This window comes from Carassius gibelio, chromosome B23 (assembly GCF_023724105.1).
Source record: "Carassius gibelio isolate Cgi1373 ecotype wild population from Czech Republic chromosome B23, carGib1.2-hapl.c, whole genome shotgun sequence".
Classification (NCBI taxonomy): Eukaryota; Metazoa; Chordata; class Actinopteri; order Cypriniformes; family Cyprinidae; genus Carassius; species Carassius gibelio.
This window is the reverse complement of record NC_068418.1, coordinates 24,366,811-24,394,809: the sequence shown is the minus strand read 5'-3', so window position 1 is coordinate 24,394,809 and position 27,999 is coordinate 24,366,811. Positions and strand designations below refer to the sequence as shown.

Genomic DNA, 27,999 nt, shown 5'->3' with positions numbered 1-27,999 from the left:
ACTCACTGTAGCTCCTCTAGTTTATATTGTGGATCCTCCAGTAGACCAGAGAGTAGTTTCACTCCTGAATCTCCTAATTCATTATTATTGAGATGGAGTTCTCTCAGGTGTGAAGGGTTTGATTTCAGGGCTGAAGCCAGAGCAGCACAACCTTCATCTCTAATATAGCAATTAGATAACCTGCGAAACATATAAAGAATGTTTGTAAAGCGATATGAGTCTGTATTAGGCATTTTATTTATTTTATTTGTGGTAAGTTTAGTTAAAAAACCACAACCTGATTTGCCTAGTTTACAGTAACATTTGTAAGAACATGATACAAATGCAATAAACAGAGTTTGTTTATGACTTGTTTCTTTCTGGTATTTGAATGCATTTGGGCCTGGTTGTGTGTGTGTGTGCTCTTGTTTTTGTGACATATCATGACACAACTCTTACAAGAAGAACATGTGTTACAAGAAGAGGGTGACTTATGGACATAACCCATGTCCCCATTTTTCAAAATGCTTATAAATCATACAGAATACATTTTTTTGAGAAAGTAAAAATGCACAAAGTTTCCTGTGAGGGTTAGGGTTAGGTGTAGGGTTGGTGTAGGGCCATAGAATATACAGTTTGTACAGAATAAAAACTATTACGCCTATGGGATGAACCCACTTTTCACAAAAACAAACATGTGTGTGTGTGTGTGTGTGTTTGTGTATGTGCAGCATGTGATGCTACCACAAAGCAGAGAATGAAATATAATAAAAGTAACTTTTATGATTATAATAGTAATAATAATACCACCAATATCACTCACTGCAGTTTCTCCAGTTTACACTTTGGATCCTCAAGTAGAGTAGAAAGAAACTTTGCTCCAGAATCTCCCAGTGTGTTCCTGTTCAGATTCAGTTCTCTCAGGTGTGAGGGTTTTGATTTCAGAGCTGTAGCCAGAGCAGCACAACCTTCATCTCCAATACAGCAGTATTCCAGTCTACAGGGTGAAGAAGAATTTCTTAAACAAAGAAGGGATGCCACGTCAGGGCCATTTGATCTTTCCTGCATTGGCCACCTGACACCCCTAACAAAGACTAATAAAAGTAACCTTTTCATTAAATGAAGATTTACTTGTAAAAAATTAAGATAAATTTGTATAGCTCTGACTGATTTAAAATTTTAAACTTGACCTCATCTGAAATGTGTCATGCCATTGACATTACCTAAGCAGTTCTAGAAAATTCCACTCATTTAAGAACGTGCATTTATAGAGTTGCAAACTATGCAAGAGGAGCCCCCATGGAAGTGCCAGGAATGTGATGTGGGACTTTGCTTGCAGTTAGACAGGAACTGCTTTCGAGAGCACCACATTTAAATGACTGGATTGAAGGATCCAAAAATGCCTGGAGAACTGGGGTAAAACAAATGGCTCCTGAGTGAAAACTGTGAAAACTTAGTGAAAACCAGTGTCCCAAAAAGACTTGTATTTATGTATTATAGTTCCTTTTTCAAGACTGAGGCATTAGATTCTTTCTTTCATGAGTTTTCAGATTTTTTCTAAATAAAAAGCAGTGCAATTTCTTTCCGTTTTTTTTGTCTATTTAAATTCAATTTATTAACTCACCACACACAATAATGTACAATAACTGTAATTTCCTGAAAGCTAATCATTTTCTGAAAAAAAAAAATGACACCTTACACCTGAAGATGCCACATTATGTTTTATTTTTATACTCAAAAAAACAAAATGAGTGAAAGCAGCCTATTTTAGCTTTAGGTTCTAAAGGGTTAAGGACGTGCATTTATTGCATAGACAGAGAAAAAACATAACCTAAGTTTCTAAAATGCAAATGCACAGTTCAGGAAAAATGTGCAAGAATTAGGGAATAAAGTAGTATGCTATTTTAATTAAAATAATAGAAAAAGACCCTTATAGTTGTATCATAAAATGTTTGGTATTACATAAATGGAATTATTAAGAAAGACACCATGGGCCCTATCTTGCACCCAGCGCAATTGACTTTGTACACCGACGCATGTGTCATTCCTATTTTGCACCTGCGCAAAGCGCGCTTTTCCCTCCACAGAAGTACGTCGCTAAACTAGTGAATGAACTTGCGCTCCCTGGGCGGTTCAGCCAAAAAAAGGAGGCGTGTTCCGGCGCAAACAATCCCTGGTGCTATTTTGCTGTTCCATTAAACAATTGCGCCACTGACCAGAAAAAACCTAGTCTAAAGTCATTGGCGCGTTGCGCATTGTTCATTATGCTATTTTAAGGGCGCATTCTTGACCATAATGTATAGCGTGCACAACGCGCATACACTTTGCTCATGTAATCTACACAGATGCAACAGTTATTTTTGCAAATCATAAATTGTTGCACTAAAAAAAATATTAACACATGAGATGACGGAAATCATTGTGGTGTATTTTGGGTGGGTTTCTCCCATCCCCATACAACACAACTTCTCTGTCTTTCACTGCTCTTACAAGAACATCAGTCTCCTCGGCTGTGAACCGCTCCTGGCGTGCGCCTGGTAAATACGCCATAATAATAGCAATCCATAATGGAACTTGCGCACCTGCTTTTAAAGGGAATGTTGGATGACGCTCTGATTGGTTTATTTCACGTTACGCCCAAACCACACCTATGAATAATGAAGCTACTTCAGACCAACCCACTTTAGATTTGCGCCGGGCGCAAGAGCCATTTATCCCGCCGGGAAAATAGCAACAGCGCCGAGACCCGCCCACAAAGTTACTTGCGCTTCGCGCTTTGACACTTGCGTTTCAGATCGTTAAAATAGGGCCCCATGACTCAAAAAAAGAACAAAGAGGGTAATCCCCCCCCCATTTAGTGATGGAAAGGTGGTTTAGGATAAGTAGGTAAACATTTTGCAAACATATTTTACAAATAAACTGTTGATGTTTATTCAGATGTATTGGTATATGTCACTCACTGTAGTTTTTTAAGTTTACACTGTGGATCCTCCAGTACAGCACAGAGCTGCTTTACTACAGAATCTCCTGGAAGATTATAGCTCAGATTGAGTTCTCTCAGGTGTGAGGGGTTTGATTTCAGAGCAGAGACCAGAGAAGCACAGTCTTCCTTTCTAATATGGCAGTTAGACAACCTGCAGAGACAAAGAAGAAGAAAAAAAACTTCAGCTCAAAACAAACATAAATGAAAGCTGAAGTGCATCAACAAGTGTCATCATGTGGATTGTCAAAATAATTATAGGTTTCTTAAACCCTTTTTCCTAGCAAACAAGTTGACATCTTGCTGTTTAAAGTATACTTTTCAGGGATATCACTTACATAGTTGTGTGCATAATATTAACCTGAGATATGTGAAAGATTTTGAATTTCGTAGTTTGTAGCTCTGTTTACAATTTATTTTAACCACCAGCTGCCACTGATGAATTTTCAGGGCCGTGGGTTGTGAATGTGAGTTTACATTTTGTATTGAATGTGATGCAATAACAGACAAACATATAGTGCTTCCGATTTTACAAAATTGTACATCCTGATTTCAATGCTCCTTCGTGACCTGGAAACCGTTCATAGTCCACCAAGTAAAAGGACATTTTGTCTAATAAAACCACAAAGAGGGTTAAGATTACCAAGGATGCTTGAGCAAGGAAACAATGGAGCATCCTTTGCATGCATAAACTCTTCCCATTTACCTGTCAAAGTAGCTTCAGTTCATGTTTGGTTCAAATAAGCAATACATCTTACATGTTTCAAAAGGCATGTGCAGGGATGGTCTTAACCAATAAGTGAGATACGTGGTGGCTTTGGACCCAAGGAATTAGGGCCCCATCAGACATCAGTGAATCATATTTGGCAAACGATCCAGTGCATATTTGTGTTTGCACTCTGGAGAGCCTTAAATGTTTTTATTTAAAATATGTGTGCAGCGTTGTGCAATGTATGCAATCAGAAACATATCTGTTGATTTCCTGAATGCAATGGCCAATCAGAGGCATTTGAGATGAAATCCACTGAATGCTTGAAACGCCAGTGTTTTTCTTCATTGCAGAGTTACCCTCACAAATCCTCTCCTTATAGCAAACAAAGTGTAGACACAATATAAAGAATAGATTCAGTTTGCAGTGCAGAGAACTTTATTGATCATAATGGAACGTTGTAAGAGCATGATCAACTGATGTAAGTAACCCCTTAAAAAAAACACGGTTTGATTGTAGTAAAAGTTTAGCAGCCATGTTTTTTTTTTTTTTAGATGGATTGATTACCATTTGTACAACCCCAGTTTTACTACATTTGAATATCTTGTCTTATGCTATGTTTACACAACAACAGTGCAAAAAATGTAAAAGTTTTTCCTTTGTGTTTTCAAACATTTTCACAAGTACACAACAATGTTTTCAAAATGATTTGCGTTTACACATATCTGTGCAAAAAACACTGTATTACATATGACAGGCCAGTGGCGCTCTCACCTTGTTAGTAAACAGTACCTGTAGGGAAGTGACAATTATATGATGTATGTGATGCATGTCTGCTGTTGGTTGTAATATTGATGAAGTAAATCCACACTTTGCTAATGAAGCGTTAACAAACTCTTGAGCTGCAACAACAGGAGCATGTACTCTGGCATTGTTGTGTTTGTTTGTTCACACATACTGCGCATGTCTACAAACCTAACACGTAACTACGTGTCTAAAAGATTCCAGTACTGGGTGTTGACATGGAAATGATAACAGTGATATTTTCAAAAACGTGCACTTTGAAACCGTTTTCAAAAATATGCTTTTTCAGTCCCCAAAACACTGTTGTTGTGTAATCGAACAGGCAAAATGCATAAAAAGTTTTTGGCTAAAAACGTTGTTATGTAAATAGCCCCTCTATGTAAACACTTACAGTGAAAATGTTTGAATACCTGGCCATATGTCATGACTATATTCACAATAATGCATGGCCTCTTGTTCCTTATTGGTCAAATGAAGTATCACTCACTGTAGTTTCGCCAGTTTACAGCGTGGATCCCTCAGCAGATCAGAGAGCAGCTTCACTTCAGAAAATCCTGGATAATTTTCATTAAGTTCGAGTTCTCTCAGGTGTGAGGGGTTTGATTTCAGAGATGAAATCAGAGCAGCAAAACCATTAAATCTAATATGGCAGCAAGACAGCCTGCACAAAGAAGGACAAAAACAGAACAAAAACATTTTATAATAGTTATGATACCTTACAGTGATGTTTAACAAAAGTATAAGCTAGGTCATGTCCTTTCATTTATGTCATTTTACATTTAAATTATTTATTACTATACTACAATATCATTACTCACTGTAGTTTCTCCAGTTTACAGTGTTGATCCTTCAGTAGATCAGAGAGCAGCCTCACTTCAGAATCTTCTAAGTCATTTTCATTCATATTAAGTTCTCTCAGGTGTGAGGGGTTTGATTTCAGAGCTGAAATCAGAGCAGCAAAACCTTCATTTCTAATACAGCAGTGAGATAACCTGCAGAGAGGACAAAAATGTTATAGAACATTTACCTTCCAATGCTGTTTAACAAAGGTAAAAGTCTGAACATATTAATTAAATGACCTAACTTTACTTTTGCATTATTTATACTATATTAAATAATATCACTCACTGTAGTTTCTCCAGTTTACAGTGTGGCTCAATCAACAGAGCAGAAAGCAGCTCCACCTCCGTATCCCCTGGTGTAGTATTATTCAGATTCAGCTCTATCAGGCTTGAGGCCAGAGTGGGACAATCTTCAATTCTGTAGAAATAAAGTCTGCAGTTAAGGACCTTTCATTTTGACCATTTTAAGTTGGTGCTTAGCAACTACTTCTAAAGTATACTAAGGAGTCAGGATTGTAAATGGGCTTGTGTTTGTGTGTGCCTGTGTAACCCCTCTCTCTCGTTTCCTCACCACCACACCTCTTCCTTTCCATTCGGAGTAGGCCCCGAACCTGGGTCTCCGGCATATGAGGCAGACACACTAAGTTGCTAGTGCATCTCTTGAGATCAGGGAAGTGAGGTTTCCCTGCACGGCACCTACTTGATGGCCTCCGTTATACTCACCATCCTAAACCTCACTCCCATCCGGGTCACGGCACCAATATAACCCCTCTCTCCCGGGTCCTCTTCCTTTCTCCTAGTGGGCCTCGAACCCGGGTCTCCAGCATGGGAGGTGGACTCTCCGTTACACTTGCTTTACATTTAATTAGTAATGTAAAAAGAGCAGGAGCAGGTATAATATAATTGTAAACATTTTTATTTTTTTCTGTGAAGACATTTACAGTGGTAAAATCACATTTATCACAACATCTATCACTCACTGTTTACGCTGTGAATCTTTCTGTAGGTCAAAAAGCAGGTTTACTCCAAAATTTCCTGTTGCATTGTTGCTCAGATCAATCTCTCTCAGGTGTGAAGGATTTGATTTCAGAGCTAAAACCAGATCAGCACGCCCTTCTTCTCCAATACTGCACCAGGACAACCTACAGATGGCAGAAGATAGTGTTGTATGACTGTGTTATGTGTTTATTATAAGCACCAGTCACTGCTGTGTCCTGAAGGGATGTACATACTACATATATTGTGATGAAGTTTTTTTTTTTATTATTATTCTGGTCTTAGCTGAAATGTATCATCTAGAAATATTTTTTATGCTTCATGTCCCACTGCCTGACCTCTCAGTCAGGTGAAAGCTGAGACAAAAGGTGACAGAACATCTGATGGATCGAATAAAATGATTATAGAAGTTATGTAGAGTTATGAATGTGATCCTTGATTTTTGTGAATCTATAATCATTAAGTCTGAATAGTAAATTATTACACTTACCATAGTTTCTCCAGTTTACAGTGTTGATCCACCAGTCCAGCACAAAGCAGCTTCACTCCTGAGTCTTCTAGTTTATTATAGTTCAGATTGAGTTCTCTTAGGTGTGAAGGGTTTGATTTTAGAGCTGAAGCCAGAGCAGCGCAACCTTTCTCTCTAATATCGCAGGTGGAAAGCCTGTAACACAAATAAAGGATTTTTACTTTCTCAAAAAAAAAAAAAAAACTCATTCTGTATGATTTATAAGCATTTTGAAAAATGGGGACATTATGTCCTCATAAGTTACACTCTCCTTGTAATACCTGTGTAATACCCATGCCATTATACAGAGTTGTGTTTCCTGATCAGTGTTGGGAACGTTACTTTAAAAAAGTAATTAGTTATAGTTACTCACTACTTGTTCCAAAAAGTAACTGAGTTAGTAACTGAATTACTCTATAATAAAAGTAACTCATTACCAGGGAAAGTAACTATTTGCGTTACTGTAAAAAAAAAAAAAAAAAAAAAAAAAAAAAAATTGCTATACATGTCAAAGAATTTGTACTTTTTTTGTTTTGTTTTTTGCAGTTTTCACAAGTCAGTTGAAATGAGTAGAACAGACAAGTACATAACTTTCAATATTTATTGCACGTCAACAGACAGCAAGAGTTTTATCCTGCACTTCAAGTAAGAAAAGTGTTTTGGCCACTAACTTTGTAGATGCGTGTCACACATTGCATGTACACATTACATGCACGTTCTTGCCTTTGACCACAATGAATTTGAAGTAGTGCATTATGTCTTCACCTTCACCTGCTCCTGACTCGCCATCTCTGCTGCGAATCTCTGTGTAGCTGTTGCATGTGTGTGTGTGTATGTGTGTGTGTGTTTGGTGCCACTGGCGCAGCCGCGTGTGCCGGCATGTGTGTAAAAACACTGGCTCTGATTGGCTACCATGAAACACATGACTCTGCCTTAGCCAATCACAACCGCTTATCTCGTCATTAACCCACCTGCTCACTCGCTGTGTGAGCCAGGGGCCCGTTCGGATTGCATAGTCAATCAATGCATATTAACGCACCACATTTAACGTTCAGTAACGTAAACGGCGTTGTAACGACGGGAAAAGTAATGTTAAATTACCGCGTTACTGAAAAAAATAACGTCGTTACCTAACACCGTTCTTTTAAACGCCGTTATTCCAAACACTGGTCCTGATATGTCACAAAAACAAGAGCACATGCTTACACACACACACACACACACACACACACACACACACACACACACACACACACACACACACACACACACACACACACGCACACACACACACACACACAAACAGTCCTTCCTACATGCAATATATTGAGCCACCACATTAGACTAAAGAGAATGTTTTATTTAAAATTGACTATAATAATAGATTCTTTTAATACTCACTGTAGTCTCTCCAGTTTACACTGTGGATCCATCAGTACAGCAGACAGCAGCATCACTCCTGAATCTCCTGGTTTATTAAAGCTCAGATCGAGTTCTTCCAGGTGTAAGGGGTTTGATTTCAGAGCTAAAACCAGAAGAGCACAACCTTCCTCTCCAATACTGCAGTGAGACAGCCTGCAGAGAGGTGAAAAAATCCTTACATTAATCATGATTTTAAAAGAGCACTGCATTAAAATTCCTCTCATGTTCACTCGACAAAACTATTTTATATTTACATCCTACATCGTCTCTTTCTGTAACTTAATTATAAAAACATGATATGGATTTTCCATATACAGACTAGTAAAAATGTATAATTTCATACATAATTGCAATAGAATAGAAAAATACCAATCCACTTCTACGAAATATCTACAAATGCCTTTACACTGCAGAAATATCACTCACTGTAGTTTCTCCAGTTTACACTGTGGATCTTCAATTAGAGCAGAAAGCAACTTTGCTCCAGAATCTCCCAGTGTGTTTCTGTTCAGATTAAGTTCCCTCATGTGTGAGGGGTTTGATCTCAGAGCTGTAGCCAGAGCAGCACAACCTACATCTCCAATACAGCAATTAGATAACCTAAAAGTGAAATTAACAAAATAAATTATTTAGAGATAGAAAAAGATGTACAAAATGCAAATTGGACTAACTCGCAAAGTTTAAACAAAATATTTTTATGAAATCTCACCTTCTTTAGTTACAACTAAGAATGATGTATATTTGCCAAGAAATCATATGTAAAAATGCATAATTTAGAAGTGCTGGGCAATATTTGTCCGGGGTGAGACAGAGGACCCAGAGGCGAATGACCAAAAAACACACAGTTTATTAGAGCAAGAGAAAACTTAATGAACAAAGGCAAACTGCCGAGCACCAGCTCTTGAGGGTGAATATCCAGTGTTTAGTTGATCCTGATAAGCGCTCGTCGTCACAGTTGTAAACTCAACGCATTTCTTCTTTCATGAGGGGGTTTGGTGCCTCAGCATTTTTGCTTCCAGGTGAATCGTTAAAGAGCGCAACACACGTTTTCCAGAAATCTTGTTTAATTCAACCAATCTGATGATGACTTTGACACTCCTAAAGTGTTTCCACTTTTGTTTCCCATAAGCATCAGATGTTTAGCCAACAGTCCATGGGTGTGACATCTGAGGCTAAGACTAAGTTATACATCAGAGAGTGTGAGCGCTAACCGCACCAGAGTTCAGATCTGCTGGGACATTCTGTATGATTGCGTGAATATTTCTGAGCTGCAAAAAGCGATAAATCTGTAAAACAATATATTGTGAGAGAGACGTGTGTTACACAGACTTTATAAAAACTTATGGGCAACCTCCCGCCCTCTCTCGTGAAGCTTACATGGAAATGACTAAAACTGCAATTCATCGACTGGTCACTAGAGGCTGGCTGCAAAAGGGAGTCATTGCCATAGACTCCCAATGTTGAAATGTCCAAATTTACAGCGGAAAAAAACATGTTTACAGCCTGGTTCAAAAAATTATTTTGGTCTATATAGCTAATTTTGCCCTTCATGACAACTGTGAGAGGGGTAATTTTTTTTTACTCATCTGTTTAAATTATATTAATCCTTAAAGTTTTGCATAATTAAGGGTGTGGCAACTTGAGTGACAGGTGGATTGCACCTGGTCACCGCGGTCGAGCTAGGTGGGTGTGGTTTCAGCAACCAGCTCCCACCTTTTTGCCCATCTTCCATTATCCGGGAGTGATGCACTGTGACGCACTGCCAAGATGGCGATGGCACGCTCAGCTCAATTTGAGCTTCAGAAAAGCTCTTCAGGATTCTATGGGTGACATCACGGACACTACGTCCATGTTTTTATCATAGACTGTAAAAAACATGGACATAGTGCCCAGGAAGTCTCCTGTAGAATCCTGAAGAACTTTTTTCTACAGCCATTTTTTTTAACTAGGCTGTAAACATTTTTTTGTTTTTGTTTGTTTTTTCTGCTGTAACGCTGGGAATTTTACATGGGGAGTCTATGGGATTAACTCACTTTTGCAGCCAGCCTCTAGCGGCCAGTCGATGAATTGCAGTTTAAGTCACTTCCTTGTTGGCTTCACAAGAGAGTGCGGGAGGTTGCTGCTTGGTGTTACCACGTCCCATACAACCCAAAATAATAATCCACCAAGTTAACAAAATGATTCACTCCACTGGCAATGTTTACATGCTCAATTTTTGTTAAATCGGACTGAATTAATTACGATTGATGAATCTCGTTGTAGTGTTTACATGAACACTAAATAAAGTGATCCGGTTGATGTGCGGGTTTATGTCACAAGCTTCAAATCAGAATAGATTTTTTTAGGCATGTGCACACTGCTCAAATAGTGAAAGTGAAAAGTGAAAGTGACATAAAGATAATATTGAGTTTCTCTCTATTTGCACAAAATAACCACTCTCCTACATGGTTTCTTTATTTGTTTTAACAGCAGAATTATTATATAAACCTTTATGGATAAATAAACATACAAACCGCTGTGCTGCTTATATTTATCATCCAAAACAAGTCTGTCCTGCTCCACCTCACAGTTGCCGAGTGAAATTTGTCATACGTCAATTATGTTATTTCTTCGTTGTTGCACATGCGCAGTCCTTTCAGTTTCATGGTTCAATCCGATCAAGTGTTTACATGCATGCTCAATCGTATTAGAAGAGGTATAAACCACCCCCTTCAATCCGACTGAAATTTAATTCGGATCGAGCTCAATCGGATCGATTATTTTTTATATAAGTGTTCATATAAGTGTTTATATGAACGTTTTTCAATCCGATTTAGCCATCAATCTGATTACAAACAGATTATTTGGTATTATTTGATATGTTAACGTAGCTACTGTGTTGGGCGAGAGCTCTTCTCTGCTGTCTTCATGTTTCCAACTTATACGGTCATGAGCTTGTTCAATTCTTTTCTGTTAAAAATAACAGTGGACAGTGGTTTGTGAATGCTGATGTTTAGACTTAATAATTTGATCAGGAGCATCCTGTGACCCACTATTTTGTCTGTGAATAAAGGACTTCATAATGAAAGAAAACTTTGTTAGAATGACACAAGCCTTAATATATATATATATATATATATATATATATATATATATATATATATATGTATGTATGTTTGGGGGCGGGGCAAAATACATAGAGTCAAGTCATCATCTGACATTCATAATTACTGATGTTAACACACAGGGAAAAATTTTAACAAATGCCTCGCAGATACAAACGGGGTAAATAATGTTTTTATGTTTTGATTAAATGTTTTTGATCTGCAAAAAGTGCCCGAAAGCAAATGAACATGCCTGCATGGCTCTGAATGAACTCATTTTGTGGATGCGTTCTTCTCAACACAGCAGCTAAACTCTAAAGATTCACAGCGTTTTATTATAATGATCTTCTCATTATAATGGTATGGATGTGACAGTCCAGTCATAGTTATTAATATTCTGCATAGGAGTTTGACCTGCTCACGCTGTGTGCTGAAGAGATATCACCATAGTACTACAATAATAATAATAATAATAATATATATATATATATATATATATATATATATATATATATATATATATATATATATATATATATATATATATATATATATGTTTATATGTTTATATGTTTATATAATATCTTACTTTAATGTCTCCACATGACAGGTTGAACTTCCCAGTCCAGCACTAAGCACCCTCACTCCACTCTCGGGCAGGTTATTGTTACTCAGGTTCAGTTCTCTCAGACTTGAGTATGAGCTGAGAACTTTGGCCAGAGCTGAACAACTTTCATCTTTGAGATGACATCTGCTCAGACTGTAGGAAAGAATTGATATCAGAAATTGAAGTGTTTTATTCAACAGGAAATCAATGGGAAAATTATTATTATTATTTTTTTTTTATCAATTCACATATTTTCTATTGATACTCATTTTTGCCAGACCATGAAATGCTTGATCTCAAAATATATTTACAAGCTAGTGGTGGCGATATCACAAAAATCATAAATCACATTCATTTCAGTAATAGAATTTTCAGCTAATGATATATCACAATATAAGTTTTTTGTTTTTTACCAGTAAAAACGTACTCAGTTACTAACTTAACCTTGGTTCAACTCAGTCGGTCACGTTCGACGTTACGTCACAAAGAGACTGATGAATGGGGTCTCGCCTGAGAGCCCAATCACCTTCAAGTGGTAACAAATTGAGCCAGTGTTACACAGTGTGCCTTGGTCTGTGGGATTTGCATCATGAGCTCCGCCCTGCTGTGTGGGTATATAAGGAACAGCGCAAGCAACTCACATTCAAGTTTTCACTTCGGAGCCAAGCACATCTCCTGCTGGTGTTGGTGTGATGGCGCGATTCAGCGGTTTGTCAAGAGCTACCTACCTTCAACTCCCGGGTTCCTCTGAGCGCTTCAGCACCACTGAAAGAGCTTCTAAAAGAGTTTCAGGTTTTTGTTTGCATCTTTTTAAAGATGTCATTCAGCCCGTGTGTTTCTGGGTGCGCTCGATATATGGCTCCTTGTGACGGCCACGATCACTGTGTTCGTGGATGACTCATATTCTCATTGCAGAGACATGACAATCTCTGCGTTAAGATCGGGACTTGATTACCTTAAAAGGTATAGAGTCCCCTCTGCCACACCCCGTTCTAGCTCCTCTTAAGAGGGCTACTTTGGCAGGTGGCCAGGGTGATCTAAAAGGGTTACTGTGTTGGCTTCCCCAACAAGCCAGCCTCCTCGGGCAACTTCATCCTCACAAACGCCACAGCTGTTTTAGTTTCCGGATGAGTGTGCTTGACCCTCTCAGGTTCCTGACATCTCATTTGGGGCTCAGGAGGAATACCAGATGTCGATCACCACATCACAAGGCAGACTTGAGTCCTTGGGAGATGAGGATTCAGCTGCGTTGGCTCCCCCGGGAGTGCCAGTTGTCTGAGTCTGATCCAGAGCTGACGGACATGATTTCCCGGGCAGCTATGAGCATAGAGGTTACGTGGAATCCTCCACCCTGTCCCGAGCGCTCGAGGCTGGACGATTGGTTCCTGGGGGCTGCTAGTGCTGATCACCAGCACCCCCCACTGGTTCCTCTCTTTCCAGAGGTGCACTAGGAAGTGACCAGTTCATGGAAGGCACAGTGATATGTGTCGGGTCCCCGCTATAATAACAGCAACATTCACAAATGATTACTGAACAAGCGGGAACCCAATGTGCCTGTAGCTTTCTCTATTTCAGTTTTATCACGTGATAGAAAGTCTAAGGCCTTCTCAAGCCAAAGGCAAACTGATCTAATCTGTGGCCTATTATGCATCAAACTAAGATTTATGTGAAGACTCAAAGCACTGCAATCAAGTTAGCACTTTTAAACATTTGCTCACTAAAAAATAAATCATTTCTAATCAATGACTTTATAAGCACAAACAATCTGGATTTTATGTTTCTAAATGAAACATGGCTTGAAGACAGCTGCAATGCAACAGTCCTAAATGAAGCAGCCCCTCCTAACTTCACTTACATGAGTGTTTGCAGGACTGTTAGGAGAGGTGGGGGTGTAGCTGCTCTATTTAAAGATGTCTATCAATGCAAACATTTGGTCATTTGGTCAGTACTTGTCTTTCGAATATCTAGGGATTGTGCTGAAAGGTGCTCCACGCATTGTGTTTATTATTATTTACAGGCCTCCAAAATACTCTCCAGCATTTGTTGAAGAGGTCACAGAAATGTTATCAATGATTTCCCTCAGAGTTTGACTGTTTTGCAATTGCAGGGGATTTTGATATTCACATAGATAATGCAGAAAACAAAACTACAATAGAAATGATAACGGTACTAAACACTTTTGACCTGACTCAGCATGTGCATGGACCCACACACAAAGGTGGACACACTCTAGACTTAATCATCAGTAGGTCCCTGTGGTAATCAGTTAGTAACATTTCATCCATTGTTACTAAGGACGTAGCACTATCTGATCACTTCTGTATTTTCTTTGATATTTTGATATCTGCTACCACTGAATCTAGATCTGTCTCTGTCAGAAGGAGATGCATAAACGAGAACACAAGTGCACTATTTATGAAGGCTATATCTTTAAAACCAAGCATTTCTGCAGACTCTGTTGATTTTCTCCTTGATTCCTTCAACTCAACAGTTAAGAATGTTATTGATAATGTTGCTCCAATAATAGTCAGTAAAAAAACAAACAGATAGAAATCAGTTTGGAGAAGATCAACAGCAGTTCAGACTATGAAAAGACAATGCAGAAAAGCTGAGTGGATGTGGCGGAAGACGAAACTTGAAATTCACTATAGCATCTATAAAGACAGCCTTCATGCTTATAATGTGAAACTAGCCACATCTAGACAGAATTTCTTCTCAAACCTTATAAACAGTAACTTAAATAACACTCGTACTCTTTTTGTCACTGTTGAGAGTCTGACAAACCCCCCAAGTTAGATTCCCAGTGAAATGCTCTCAGACAGGAAATGCAATGAGTTTGCTTCCTTCTTTTCTGAGAAGATCATCAATATCAGGAAGGCGATTAGCACATCCTCAAGTAATAAAGAGGTCAGACAGATTCGGCCACAATATCAAAAAGATACTATGTCTATTTTTGAAGCAATTGATAGCAAAATTCTGGAAGACATAGTGCAGCAACTAAAATCATCAACCTGCTATCTTGACACACTTCCCACATATTTTTTCAAAAGTGTGCTTAACTGCTTAGAAGCAAATCTTTATAAGTGGTGAATGCCTCACTTCTTTCTGGGGCGTTTCCAAACTCCCTAAAAACTGCAGTTGTTAAGCCCCTCCTGAATAAGAGCAATCTTGATAACACCATTTTGAGCAATTTTAGACCAATATCCAATCTTCCTTTTATAGGCAAAATTATAGAAAATGTAGTTTTTAATCAGATTTTAATCAAATACTTAAACTCAAATCGATACCTGGACAATTTTCAATCTGGTTTTCGACCGCATCACAGCACAGAGACAGCACTCATTAAGATAATAAATGATATTCGCTTAAATTGTGGCAAAATATCGATGCTGGTATTGCTAGATCTCCGTGCTGCGTTTGACACTGTAGATCATAACATACTACTAGAGAGACTGGAATACTGGGTCGGGCTTTCTGGGATGGAAATCAAATGGTTCAGGTCATACTTAGAAGCGAGAGGCTATTATGTGAGTCTAGGAGAGCATAAGTCTAAGTGGACGTCCATGACATGCGGAGTCCCACAAGGGTAAATTCTTGCACCGCTCTTGTTTAGCCTGTATATGCTTCCACTAAGTCAAATAATTAGAAAGAACCAAATTACCTATCACAGCTATGCTAATGATACCCAGATTTAGCTAGCCTTATGTCCAAATGACTACAGCCCCATTGACTCCCTCTGCCAATGCATTGATGAAATTAATAGTTGGATGTGCCAGAACTTTCTTCAGTTAAACAAGAAAAAAAAACTGAAGTCACTGAATTTGGAAACAAAGATGAAGTTCTCAAGGTGAATGCATACCTTGACTCTAGGGGTCAAACAACTAAAAATCAAGTCAGGAATCTTGGTGTGATTCTGGAGACAGACCTTAGTTTCAGTAGTCATGTCAAAGCAGTAACTAAATCAGCATACTATCATTTAAAAAACATTGCAAGAATTAGATGTTTTCTTTCCAGCCAAGACTTGGAGAAACTTGTTCATGCCTTTATCACGAGCAGAAATACCAAGGGTTCACACAAAACAAGGGGAGTCCTCCTTTAGTTACTTTGCTGCCCGCAGTTGGAATCAGCTTCCAGAAGTGATAAGATATGCTTAAACACTAGTCACATTTAAATCTAGACTCAAAACTCATCTGTTTACCTGTGCATTTATTGAATGAGCACTGTGCTATGTCTAAACTGATTGCACTATATTTTCACTGTTTTTTTTTTATTATTTTTTTTTAATGTAAAATAATTTTCTAACTGTTTTTAAATTCATTTTAAGTAAGTGTTTTAATCATTTTAAAAGTTTTAAAATTGCTTGTTTTATTTTTGTAATTATTTTTCTTCATGATTATTTTACTTTCTTTTATGTAAAGCACTTTGAATTACCATTGTGTACGAAATGTGCTATATAAATAAACTTGCCTTGCCTTGCCTTGTCTTTAACTGCCCGAAACCATTCTGGTGCTTCCTCCACCTTCATTGCCCTCGATGGTGGACGGCAAAGGGGTGTGCTGGGACTGACATGAGTGCCACTTATGGCTAAACCTGGTAGACATGACGGGAGTCTGATCAGACCAGGCTCCTCAACTCCCCGGTCTCCCAGGCTGGCCTCTTCGGCGACACGGTGGAGAATTTTGCCCAGCAGTTCTCTGCCGCACAGAAGCAGTCTGAGGCCATCAAGCATATTATCCCCTGGCAGCCCGCTGCTGTCTCCACACTGCCGCTGGCACAGCCACCTCAGCCTGCTTGTCGCCAAGGGTGCCCCCCTATGGTCTCCTCCATTCCCACTTAGCAACAGCAGCAGCCTTCATCCTGGCCACAGCGAGGAGATGGCCACAGAAGAGCGGTGCAGCCCGTCTCTGCCCCCAAACCTGCCAAGCATCAGGCCAAGCGGCGTTCCTGGGATGGGCGACCCGGAGTTTAGGATGTCAGCTCGTAAGGAGATGGTAGCAGGACAACTCCTTCCCCCAGAGGAGGGCCGTGGGAGAATCCTTTGTTCTCGTTTTCTTTTTGTGTCTGCCAGTGCAGTGTCCACGGCCAGTGGTACCCAAACCTTCATTAAAAGAGTGGTTTCCTTTACCTCCGGGTCCCAAGTGGCCGCGGACGACAGTTGGCGATGTGCTTCCTCACCGCTCGTTCCCCTTTTCCCTTGCAAGTTTCAACGCAGAGCCAGCTCAAGAATGAGTTGTCTTCTCATACCCTCTTTGCTCAGAATCAGCAGAAAAGAAAAGCTGTCTCCAAGCAGAGGTTATCCCACTAGATGGTGGATACTATTGTCCTGCTTATCAGGTTCAAGACCTGCCATGCCCCCCTAGGGGTGAGAGCTCACTCAACTAGGAGTGTAGCCTCCTCCTGGGTGCTGGCGCATGACGCCCCGCTAACAGCCATCTGTAGAGCTGCAGGCTGGGTGACACCTAACACATTTGTGAGATATTATAATCTCAATGTAGAGCCTGTGTCCTCCCAGTAAGGACCTGCTCGGTATCAAGCTGCTTGCTGCGCCATTCCACACCACTTCCACTTTCCTGGGAGAAAAGAAATGGGAGGGTGCGAGGGGCGGAGTTGCTCTCTGCAAAGAAAGCAGTCCGCAAGCGCAGAGAGGCCAGACTCATGCTCTCGCAATGAGAACAGATAAATTCAGTGAGTGTGGGTTCAGTGTAGGATTTCTCCCGATATCGCGCACACTCACTGTTCAGAGGTGCTCTGCACAAGCCAAAGCCATGGCACAACATTCGCAACAACATCGCAGAAATTGCTCTAGAAATTAGCTCTTTTAGAAAAGCACTGCAAAGTGGGTAGAAGCGATGAGAAGGATGCGCTCGATGCTGCAGGTGGCTCATGAGCAAAGCACTGACCAGAAGCGGCGCGATGATCAGAGCTGCTTGAGAGCGATGGTCTGCTAGAGAGTGGCGAACTGTAGAGATCGGTGAGCAGAGAAGAGGCAATCTGATCTGGCTGTGCAGTGCGGCGAGCTGATCAGAATCCAGCTGCTTGCAGATAAAGGTGGCTTCAAGTCTCAGGATCCAGTAAAGAGAAGAGATCTGTGTTGTTAAAGATAATGAATCAGCCTGCCTTGGTGAGATGCCAGCATATAAAGCCTGTTCCCCTGCCCTTTTTTGCGGGCTTGGGTGAGTTTGCTCACAATAGGCTCGTGTGGCTGTGCCACACTATCATTGGTTTGTTTTATTCAACTCCACGAACTAATGGCTGGCAAGTTTCAGCGCCGGATTGAAAAAGGCTTCGGAAATCTGAAAACAATTAGTTTTTCCTGTACTTACTTATGACGCAGTATGAGTGTAGTATCAAAAGGGAACTCAACAATCCTCAATTCTTAATATCACAGCAAAAGCTAATAGCCTACTAGCTTAAATGATGTAAGTATAAAGTTCTCAAATGATTAATGAAGACAAGTAGACAGTCAGTAAAAAGAATAAAACTAATAAGTAAATTACAGGACAAATAAATGCAATATAATAAATATACTATTTAAATGTTTTTAGGTAGGTCTATCTAACAGTAGGATGCAAGTAAGAAATACTAGTGAAATTGAATTAATTCACCAAATGTAAATTAAAATACTGCATAGTCTTCACTGAATGAAGCTTATTTTTAAAACTACAATAGCTTTTCAGTCAAAAATTGTTAGAAAAAAGCTGCTGTTGGTTAATTAAAATGTGATGGATGAACTTTCCTCTTGACTGTGTGAATTATAATTTTACAGTGTTATGGCTGCTGTCACAAAATTTTCTTACTGCTGACCAATAGACATCTTGCATTTCACTAATGAAAAGAGAAATTAGAATTTATATAAAATGACTTACTCGGCTATCCTGGATGCTGTTACCACTGGCAGCAACCTCAGTAAACATTCTTCAGATGGATAATATACACTCAGTTTAAACTCATTCATTTCCTTTTCTGAGTTTAGCAACATAAAAACTAGAGCTGACCACTGAGCAGGAGAGAGGTTGGAAATACCACTTCTACCTCTCTTCAGGAATATTTGTACTTCCTGCTCCAGAGAATGATCATTTAATTCATTTAGACAGTAGAACAGATTGATTGATTTCTCTGAAGAGGGATTTTGCCTAATCTTCCTCTTAATGTACTTAACAATGACCTGTCCACTTTGAAAGTGATGTCCTCGCTGTTTCAGAAGGCTTCGAAAGACTGTTTGATTAGACTCCAGTGATAGACCCAGAAGGAAACGAAGGAAAAGGTCCAGGTGTCCATTTGCACTCTGTAAGGCCCTGTCCACCTCACTCTTTAGAAACTCCTCCATTTTTGACTTGGAAGTGAAGATATTTTTGTTGACAAATGACACAAACACATATACAGCAGCAAGAAACTCCTGAATGCTCAGGTGCATAAAGCTGAAGACTTTCCCCAAGTGCAGCCCAAACTCCTCTCTGAAGATCTGTGTGCAAACTCCTGAGTACACAGACGCTTCTCTGACATCAATGCCACACTCTCTCAGGTCTTCCTCATAGAAGATCAGGTTCCCCTTTTCCAGCTGTTCAAAAGCCAGTTTGCCCAGTAAGAGAATATTTTTTTTTGGTCTGCTGAAGATCCACATCGCATTTTCCTTCATACTTCTGGGTCTTCAGTTTTGTCTGAAAGAATAGGAAGCGTGTGAACATTTGAGTGAGAGTATTGGGAATCTTCCCACTTTCTGATTCACGTAGCATTGCTTCTAGTACAGTGGCTGTAATCCAGCAGAACACCGGGATGTGGCACATGATGTGGAGGCTCCTTGATGATTTGATGTGTGTGATGATTTTATTGGCCATAGTGTCATTATGTATCTTCTTCCTGAAATACTCATCCTTCTGAGGGTCATTGAAGCCTCGAACCTCTGTGATTTGGTCGAAACACTCAGGAGGAATCTGACTGGCTGCGGCAGGTCGAGTGGTGATCCAGAGGAGAGCAGAAGGAAGCAGATTCCCCATGATGAGGTTGGTCAGCAGTACGTCCACTGAGGCTGATTCTGTTACATCACACAACCTCTGATTGTTTCGGAAATTTAGAGGAAGTCGACACTCATCAAGACCATCAAAGATGAATAGGACATTATAGTCATGAAAGTCTTTTGATCTCAGCCCTTCTGTATCTGTAAAAAATTGATACAGAAGCCCCATCAGACTTATATTTTTTTCCTTCATCAAATTCAGCTCTCTGAATGGAAGTGGAAACATGAAGTGAATATCCTGATTATCTTTCCCTTCAGCCCAGTCCAAGATAAACTTCTGCACAGAGATGGTTTTTCCAATTCCAGCCACTCCTTTAGTCAGCACAGTTCTGATGGGTTTGTCTTGTTCTGGTAAGGTTTTGAAGATGTCATTGCATTTGATTGGCATTTCTGGTCTTCTTGATGTTTTCTCAATCTGTCTCACTTCATGCTCATTGTTGACCTCTCCACTCCCTCCCTCTGTGATGTAAAGCTCTGTGTAGATCTCATTCAGAAGCGAGTCTCCTTGCTTTGATATTCCTTCGTTTATTAGTTGAAAGGCATCCTTTAGTCTGGATTTGTGCTTTTTCACATACAAAGGGGCCAGCTCTGATAAACAGATGAAGAGAAATATCAGTTCCTGTTTATTTTCTTACATTGTTCCTGAATTAAGGGATGCAAAATCTTATTCAAATCAAATCTCAATGTAATTTTTTTTGCATGTTGCATATTCTCTTTCACGTGGAAGTAAAAAAGACTGTTAACAACTTTACAAAAATGTAATGCAACTACTGTCTTTCCTTTGAAATGAAGGAGATATAATAGTCACATGAGCTCTTACTGGTCTGTAGTGTTTTAGCGAGGTCTCTCTGGTTCATATTTCTCAGGGCGTCAAGTGTGATCTTCAGAAACTCCTCTGTGAGCTGATGTTCTTCCTCTATCTCAGAGGACACTGGGTAATCTGAGCTTAGTATTGCCTTGAACCTCATCAGCTCTTTCTTCAATATAGAAATGACTGTGTCCTCAAGCTTCTGAAACCAGAGAATATTTGAGCAATTAATCTACTAACACTAAGGCTGAATTAATGTAATGTTACAAGCAGTGTCAGCACCAGAATGAATCACATTAAGTTACTCGCTGTTTGTATTTGAAGCCTGAGCAAAAAAATAAAATACAAAAAGCACTCCACGAGAAAAAGTGACAGAATGAGATTTGAATGTATCAGTGCTAATGGACTGCTGTCTGTCTGAGAGATATGAAAAGTAAAAGACAAGATATAAAAAAAGGATAATGGTCTAATGACCAAAGTTTATTATTTCCGAAGAACATTTCACCCCAAACAAAGTTTTTAAATATTTTTTTCTTAGAATACATTAATATAGGCAAATATTGGAAGTAATTTGATTTCCTTAATCATCTTTTTTATCATCTTTGTGGATGTCCGTAAAGCAATATATATAAAAAAACACCCTTACCTTAAAAAGGGAGCCCAGCTGCTTCTTTCCAGTTGTAGACACTGACCCATCTCGTTTGTTACTGTGGATAGTAAGAACATTTAGATTTATGGTAAATATCTATTTGTCATGATTCTGCCCTCGTGTCCTTGATTTTTCCTAGTCTTGAGGCAGGATCATGACAGACCCGTGTTTTGTGTACAAGCGCATGGCCTTGTCTTTGGGCCATGTGCTTGTGTTGTCTCGTTCCCTTGCCCCGCCCCCCTTGTTATCCTAGTCGTGTCGTGATTGTCCTATCTGTAACACCTGTCGTGTCTTAATTGTTCCCCCTATTTAGATCTCCTAGTGTGCTCTGTCCTGCGTCGGTTCATTGTGTTTCTCAGATGTGTACTACTTATGTGTTCTACACTTGTGATTGTACCTCTGAAGTCCCTGTATAACCGTGAGTGTTATTTGTAGTTAGTGTTCTCTAGTTTTGAGTCTTTGTTTATCTTGTCTGATCAGTCCTGTTTATTATTTGTTGTATCTGCCCTAGTCCTGTTTTCCCCCTCGTGGGTTTTTGTTTTCCCCTTTTTGTCAAATAAATCCTGTGTGTACCCGATCCCTGTCTGCTGTCTGCACTTGAGTTCCTCCCTTACCAATACCTGACAGAATGAACCGACCACCAAGGAACTCAGCAGACAGGAGGCAATGCTGGATGGCATCAGCCAGCCAGCGAGATTGTTTTGAGGGCTCTCGCCTTGTGGTGTTCCGGGGGACCAGGGGAGGTCGTTCCGGAGTGAGCGGGCGAGAGGAGGAGCCCCAGAGGTCCCCACCTACCCAGCTGCCGGCAATCCCGGAGGGTCGTGTCCTGGCCGTGGCAACCCTGGGGGGTCAGGCAAGCCCCTCCCAGAGTCCTGAGGTGCCCTCCTCAGCCAGCAGTCTCCCCATGAAACGAGGGAGACGGTTTTCATGGGAGTCGGCTTCAGAGTCTTCGGCGTCCGTGTCTGCCCTGTCCGAGACCAAACTCCCCCAACCCGCCTCTGACCCAGCTGTAGCCTCTGCACCGCGCCCGAGGAGGAAGAGGAAGAAGAAGGGGCCTGCCGGTCCTGTGACCCTGTCTCCTCCCGAGTCAGCAGCGGTGAGCGTGCCTGAGCCAGCAGCGGTGAGCGCTGGCGTGCCCGTGCCAGCAACGGAGAGAGCTGGCGTGCCCGTGCCAGCAGCGGTGAGCGCTGGCGTGCCCGTGCCAGCAGCGGAGAGAGCTGGCGTGCCCGTGCCAGCAGCGGTGAGCGCTGGCGTGCCCGTGCCAGCAGCGGAGAGAGCTGGCGTGCCCGAGCCAGCAGCGGTGAGCGTGCCCGAGCCAGCAGCGGTGAGCGTGCCCGAGCCAGCAGCAGTGAGCGTGTCCGAGTCAGCAGCGGTGAGCGCTAGCGTGCCCGAGCCGGGAAAGAAAGCTGTATGCAAGTCGGCAGTCGTGAGAGCGGAGGAGAGAGCCGCGGCCGACTCTGCAGCAAAGACTCTTGTACAGTCGGTTTCATCTCATAAGGAGATGCCAATTGTCCTAGCTGCTAAAGCATTTTCTGATTATTTGTCCCGTCTTGTCCAAATTTTAGAAGTCCCCGTCAGTCCTGTTTTGTCCCCTGACCCTGTCCCCAGAAGTCCTAAGTGTCCAGCCGTTGTCTCCCCGTGTCCTGTTGATGTGGCCCCGTGTCCTGTTGATGTGGCCCCGTGTCCCGTTGATGTGCCCCCGTGTCCAGTAGATGTTGTATCCCCGTGTCCTGTCGTCTCCCCGTGCCCTGTAGATGTTGTCTCCCCGTGCCCTGTTGATGTAGTCGCCCCTCGTCCTGTTGATGTAGTCGCCCCTCGTCCTGTAGATGTAGTCGCCCCTCGTCCTGTAGATGTAGTCGCCCCTCGTCCTGTAGATGTAGTCGCCCCTCGTCCTGTTGATGTAGTCGCCCCTCGTCCTGTTGATGTTGCCCCGCGTCCTGTGTCTGCTCCTGTCAGTTATCCCGAGAACCCTCCCCGCCCCTCACCACCCAGACCTGCCCGTACCCCCCGTCGTCAGCCTTCGTCCTGTCCTCCTAGGATTCCTACCCCACCCACCCGCCCTGGTCTGTCCCCCATGAACTTTGTGGTCCCGCCCCCTCCCCTTCCCTGTTTGTTTTTTTTGATTTGTCACCCCAACCCTGCCGTTGTGTACTCATGTTTGCCTTTGTTGTTATTTGTCATGTCCTGTTGGTTTGTGTCTGTGTCCCAGTCTGTCATGTCAGTCATGTCCCGTGTTTGATGTTCCCTTGAGGAGCGTCTGGAAGCCGCTCCTTAAGGGAGGGGTTCTGTCATGATTCTGCCCTCGTGTCCTTGATTTTTCCTAGTCTTGAGGCAGGATCATGACAGACCCGTGTTTTGTGTACAAGCGCATGGCCTTGTCTTTGGGCCATGTGCTTGTGTTGTCTCGTTCCCTTGCCCCGCCCCCCTTGTTATCCTAGTCGTGTCGTGATTGTCCTATCTGTAACACCTGTCGTGTCTTAATTGTTCCCCCTATTTAGATCTCCTAGTGTGCTCTGTCCTGCGTCGGTTCATTGTGTTTCTCAGATGTGTACTAATGTGTTCTACACTTGTGATTGTACCTCTGAAGTCCCTGTATAACCGTGAGTGTTATTTGTAGTTAGTGTTCTCTAGTTTTGAGTCTTTGTTTATCTTGTCTGATCAGTCCTGTTTATTATTTGTTGTATCTGCCCTAGTCCTGTTTTCCCCCTCGTGGGTTTTTGTTTTCCCCTTTTTGTCAAATAAATCCTGTGTGTACCCGATCCCTGTCTGCTGTCTGCACTTGAGTTCCTCCCTTACCAATACCTGACACTATTCAGATATTAAACACATACAGTATTTAACATAATGTACATGTACAGTAAATTAGTTTATTGTAAAAATACAAACATATAAAGTATAGCACATACCAAATCAATGTTCCCACTGCTCATCCAGTTATTAACCAGAACACATAGTTATTAACCAATTTATGTCTATAACCACAAGACTGTCCTCACCTCACATTAGCAGAAGGGTTTCCTGAACTGAATTTAAATGGACAATCCATTGATGCATCAGTCTTCATGGACACACAGCTGGGTTCAGGAGGATCACCCTCAGTCAGCCTAAAAACACAGTAACAATCTGAGATATATTTGGCTCTCTCATTATCTTAAAAAGGTCAAATCTGTTGTTAGAAAGGAACACAAATCACTCAGATAATTCAGCAGCCCCTTAAACATATAAAATTTGTAATGATTACATGACTAGAATTATACCATTTAGTAAGAATTAGGTTTCCTAAACTTGAGACTGTCCTCACCTCACATTAGCAGAAGGGTCTCCTGAACTGAATTTAAATGGACAATCCATTGATGCATCAGTCTTCATGGACACACAGCTGGGTCCAGGAGATTCTTCCTCACACAGACTAAAAACAGCAGAAATTCGTGATCCAAATGGCACGGAAGAGGGTGTTACATTGTATGAAGAATTTGTAGCAGGAGCATTAGCATACTAGCATGAATCATTTTATTCACTCTTAAAAATAAAGGTGCTTCAAGATGCCATAGAATGAATATATATATATATATATATATATATATATATTTTTTTTTTTTTTTCTTCTAAATGGTTCTATAAAGAACCTTTAACATATGAAGAACCTTTCTGTTTCACAAAAGGTTCTTTGTGGTGAAAGAAGGTTCTTCAGATTAGAAGAAGGTAAGATAGAGATGGTTCTTTGAAAGAACCTTTGACTGAATGGTTCTTTGTGGAACAAAAATCGCTGTGAAGAACCTTTTGAATCACCTTTATTTTTAAGAGTGTTCCTCATACCTATGTTGCTTCGGATTACAGTGTCCACTAAATTTGTTACAACGGATTACATAGCCCTGCACTATGAAAAAAAAAAAAATTCAGTTGAGCAAAAATAATTAATATTATATTACTGTTTATTATTGTATATTCTTTCCATCATGTACAGACATAACATAAGATAAGAGTTGTCAAACTATATACATGTATATGTTTTATCTGTGCACCTGAAAGCATTCAAAAAGAATGTATCATTTAACCTACAAACAGCAAAGTATTGGAAAAAGATATGGAAAGTTAAAGATTAGGTGTAAAATAATGTCTTGAGAATCCTTCATACATGTGCCCAAATCATCATAATCTGGCTCCAAAGAAGACAGGGATGACAGGGAAGACATGTCTTTTGGCAGTTTAAGGGAGAATAGAAACTTTTCACCTTACAAATGGTAGTCGAAAGCAAAAATGCTACGAAATGGATCATATCTCGTGACAACGTGTCACATTCCAGAGAAAAACTGAAACCATTTATGAAATCAGCACCGCAAAGATAGTAAGAAAACAAGGAATGGGTTTCATTCAGTAAATATGCATGCAATTATTGTTTTAAATGTGTAAAGACTGTAAATACCTGACATCAGCACAAAAATCTTCAGAACTAAAGCAAGATGGACTTTCCATTGCATTTTTCATGAAACACACAGCTTGGTTCAGGAAATTAAAACACAAAAGGAACAGTAAGATTAGTTTAATCAGTTCAGGCATAGGCTGTAAAACCTGTATGGCCAGTTAAGCCAGTTAGCAAAGAAAAATACAAAAATCTGATCTGGTCTCAACATTTGATCGAACCAACATCAGATGTGTGTACAGTAGGTTTCAAAACAAATGAATTTATTCTTAAACAAAAGACCTCATATAAATTTATTCAAGTGCGAAGAAAATGTAGAATTTATTTGGGTATTCTTAGAAAGTAAAACATAGCCATGGGGTTATTTTCTACATCAAAAAAACTAAAGCATTCAGAACTTTTAGAATTTTCAGATTTAAAACAATTTAAAAAGCTCAAAGATACAGTAATCACAAGCAATTCAGCAAGAAGGTCCTTTTTTATTTTACAGATTTAATAAAACACCTCAGCTAGTCTCAGAGTCTAGAAGCTACAGTGGAGATACAGTTAGTTGTATTTATTTTATATGGCTACTGTTGTTTCCGTTTCCACCAAAAGGTCACTTTATGTTAACTTTGTGATATTTTGTATATTTTTAAATGACTGCAGTGGCTCATACCAATTACTAAATTTACAGTAGCACTTTAATTTATAGACCTGTTCCTTATGTACATACTGTGTATTACAATAACTAGTAATAATCAGGTACTAACTCTGAACTTATCCCTAAACCTAACTCTACCTCATGTAGTTACCTTATATTACAGTACTTTCTTAGGTAGGTACACTGTAGGTATTTGTAAGTGCATGTACTGTAAAATAAAGTGCAACCAAATTTACTATATTAACAAAATATTAAATAAGCATGAATGGTGACGATGAACAAAGAGAGGCTAATAATGAAGAAGGTGCATGTAGCAACTCATGTAATATGATTTCTGTGTTTGAACAGAAGGTGGATTAACCAGCTCTGTCCAGCAGATTGCAGCAGAGGACCATCCTGGGGTGCTTCACAACAAATCCAAATTTGCTTAGATTATTTTGTATTGCCTATAGATATCCAAACAGACCATACATAAAGAAGAAAAATATTTACATGAATATCCCTGCCACGCGACAGTGTAGCTTTGCAAAAACGGCTTTATGTTATTTTAAGCATCAAAGTGATGTTCACATTCACTTGATGATGCTATTTAATACATTATCTAATATTTTTATTGCAATAGGCCTAGATATTATAAATATTATTAGAAAATAATAATGAGAATAAGACATTTATAAAGTGTAATACATGATACATGATACATTTATTTAGTTTGTTTATTTGTTTGTAAAGCTGGCGTGTTTGGAGCCTGAATCTCTTTTGAATTAGTGAGTACACAGATAAAACGTACACTGATAACTATTGTTTGGAAAATGACAAATCCAGATAGGTTTAGTTTTGTAATTTGCCTGAAAAAAAAAAGGGGGCAGGGGGGTGGCTGCATTTTGATTTTGGAGATTAGGGGAACATTTTACTTATACGAAAATGCAAAACCCAAAGTAAACATTGTATGTTCTTACATTTATAAAAAATAGGCTTGCATAAAAATGCAAATGTTGACCTTTTGTTTTGACTTTTGCACAATTCTTTCCACTTTTATATTATTTCGTTTTATTTTTTGCTCTGTTGATCTCTTATTTCTTTCTCTGCAAGTAGATTAACATACAAGGTACAACATTTTATCACCAGCACTTACTGAGACTGCATGTTGTGTTACGTAGGCCTATTAAAAATTAGACCTGACCTTTAAAATATGGGATTCTGGATGTTTCATTGTTTGATGTTCTGTCCAATTGTGTCCAGACACATTTAGCAGCACAAAGATTGATAAAACTGTAAACCCAAAAAGTAACCTAGACTTTTTGGACAACATTTAAAAACATTTACAAATAAATGATTAGAATGTATTAGTGCCATAATTTATAAACATTTCATATTATTTTCTTTATTACATACAATGTAAAAAAAAACAAAAAAAAAAACGAAAGTATATTCTAACATGAATTAAAGTGAATATTTATTTGGAGAGTTTTAAAGCATCCTTTCTAAATGCATATCCATACTTTGTGAATAAAACATTGACGGTTCTGTATCGT

General features: G+C 39.9%; 1 protein-coding gene across 1 annotated transcript; it reads right to left on the bottom strand.

Annotated features, from left to right (window-relative positions):
* Positions 1-2: 2 nt before the first annotated feature.
* LOC128011770 (NACHT, LRR and PYD domains-containing protein 12-like) lies at positions 3-20,801 on the bottom strand. Its single transcript, XM_052594476.1, is given in 10 exon segments — positions 3-180; positions 803-976; positions 2,940-3,113; positions 6,801-6,974; positions 8,220-8,393; positions 8,667-8,840; positions 11,913-12,083; positions 18,797-19,530; positions 19,532-20,532; positions 20,765-20,801. Coding segments are annotated over 10 exon segments (2,991 nt in total).
* Between the last annotated feature and the right edge of the window lie 7,198 nt (positions 20,802-27,999).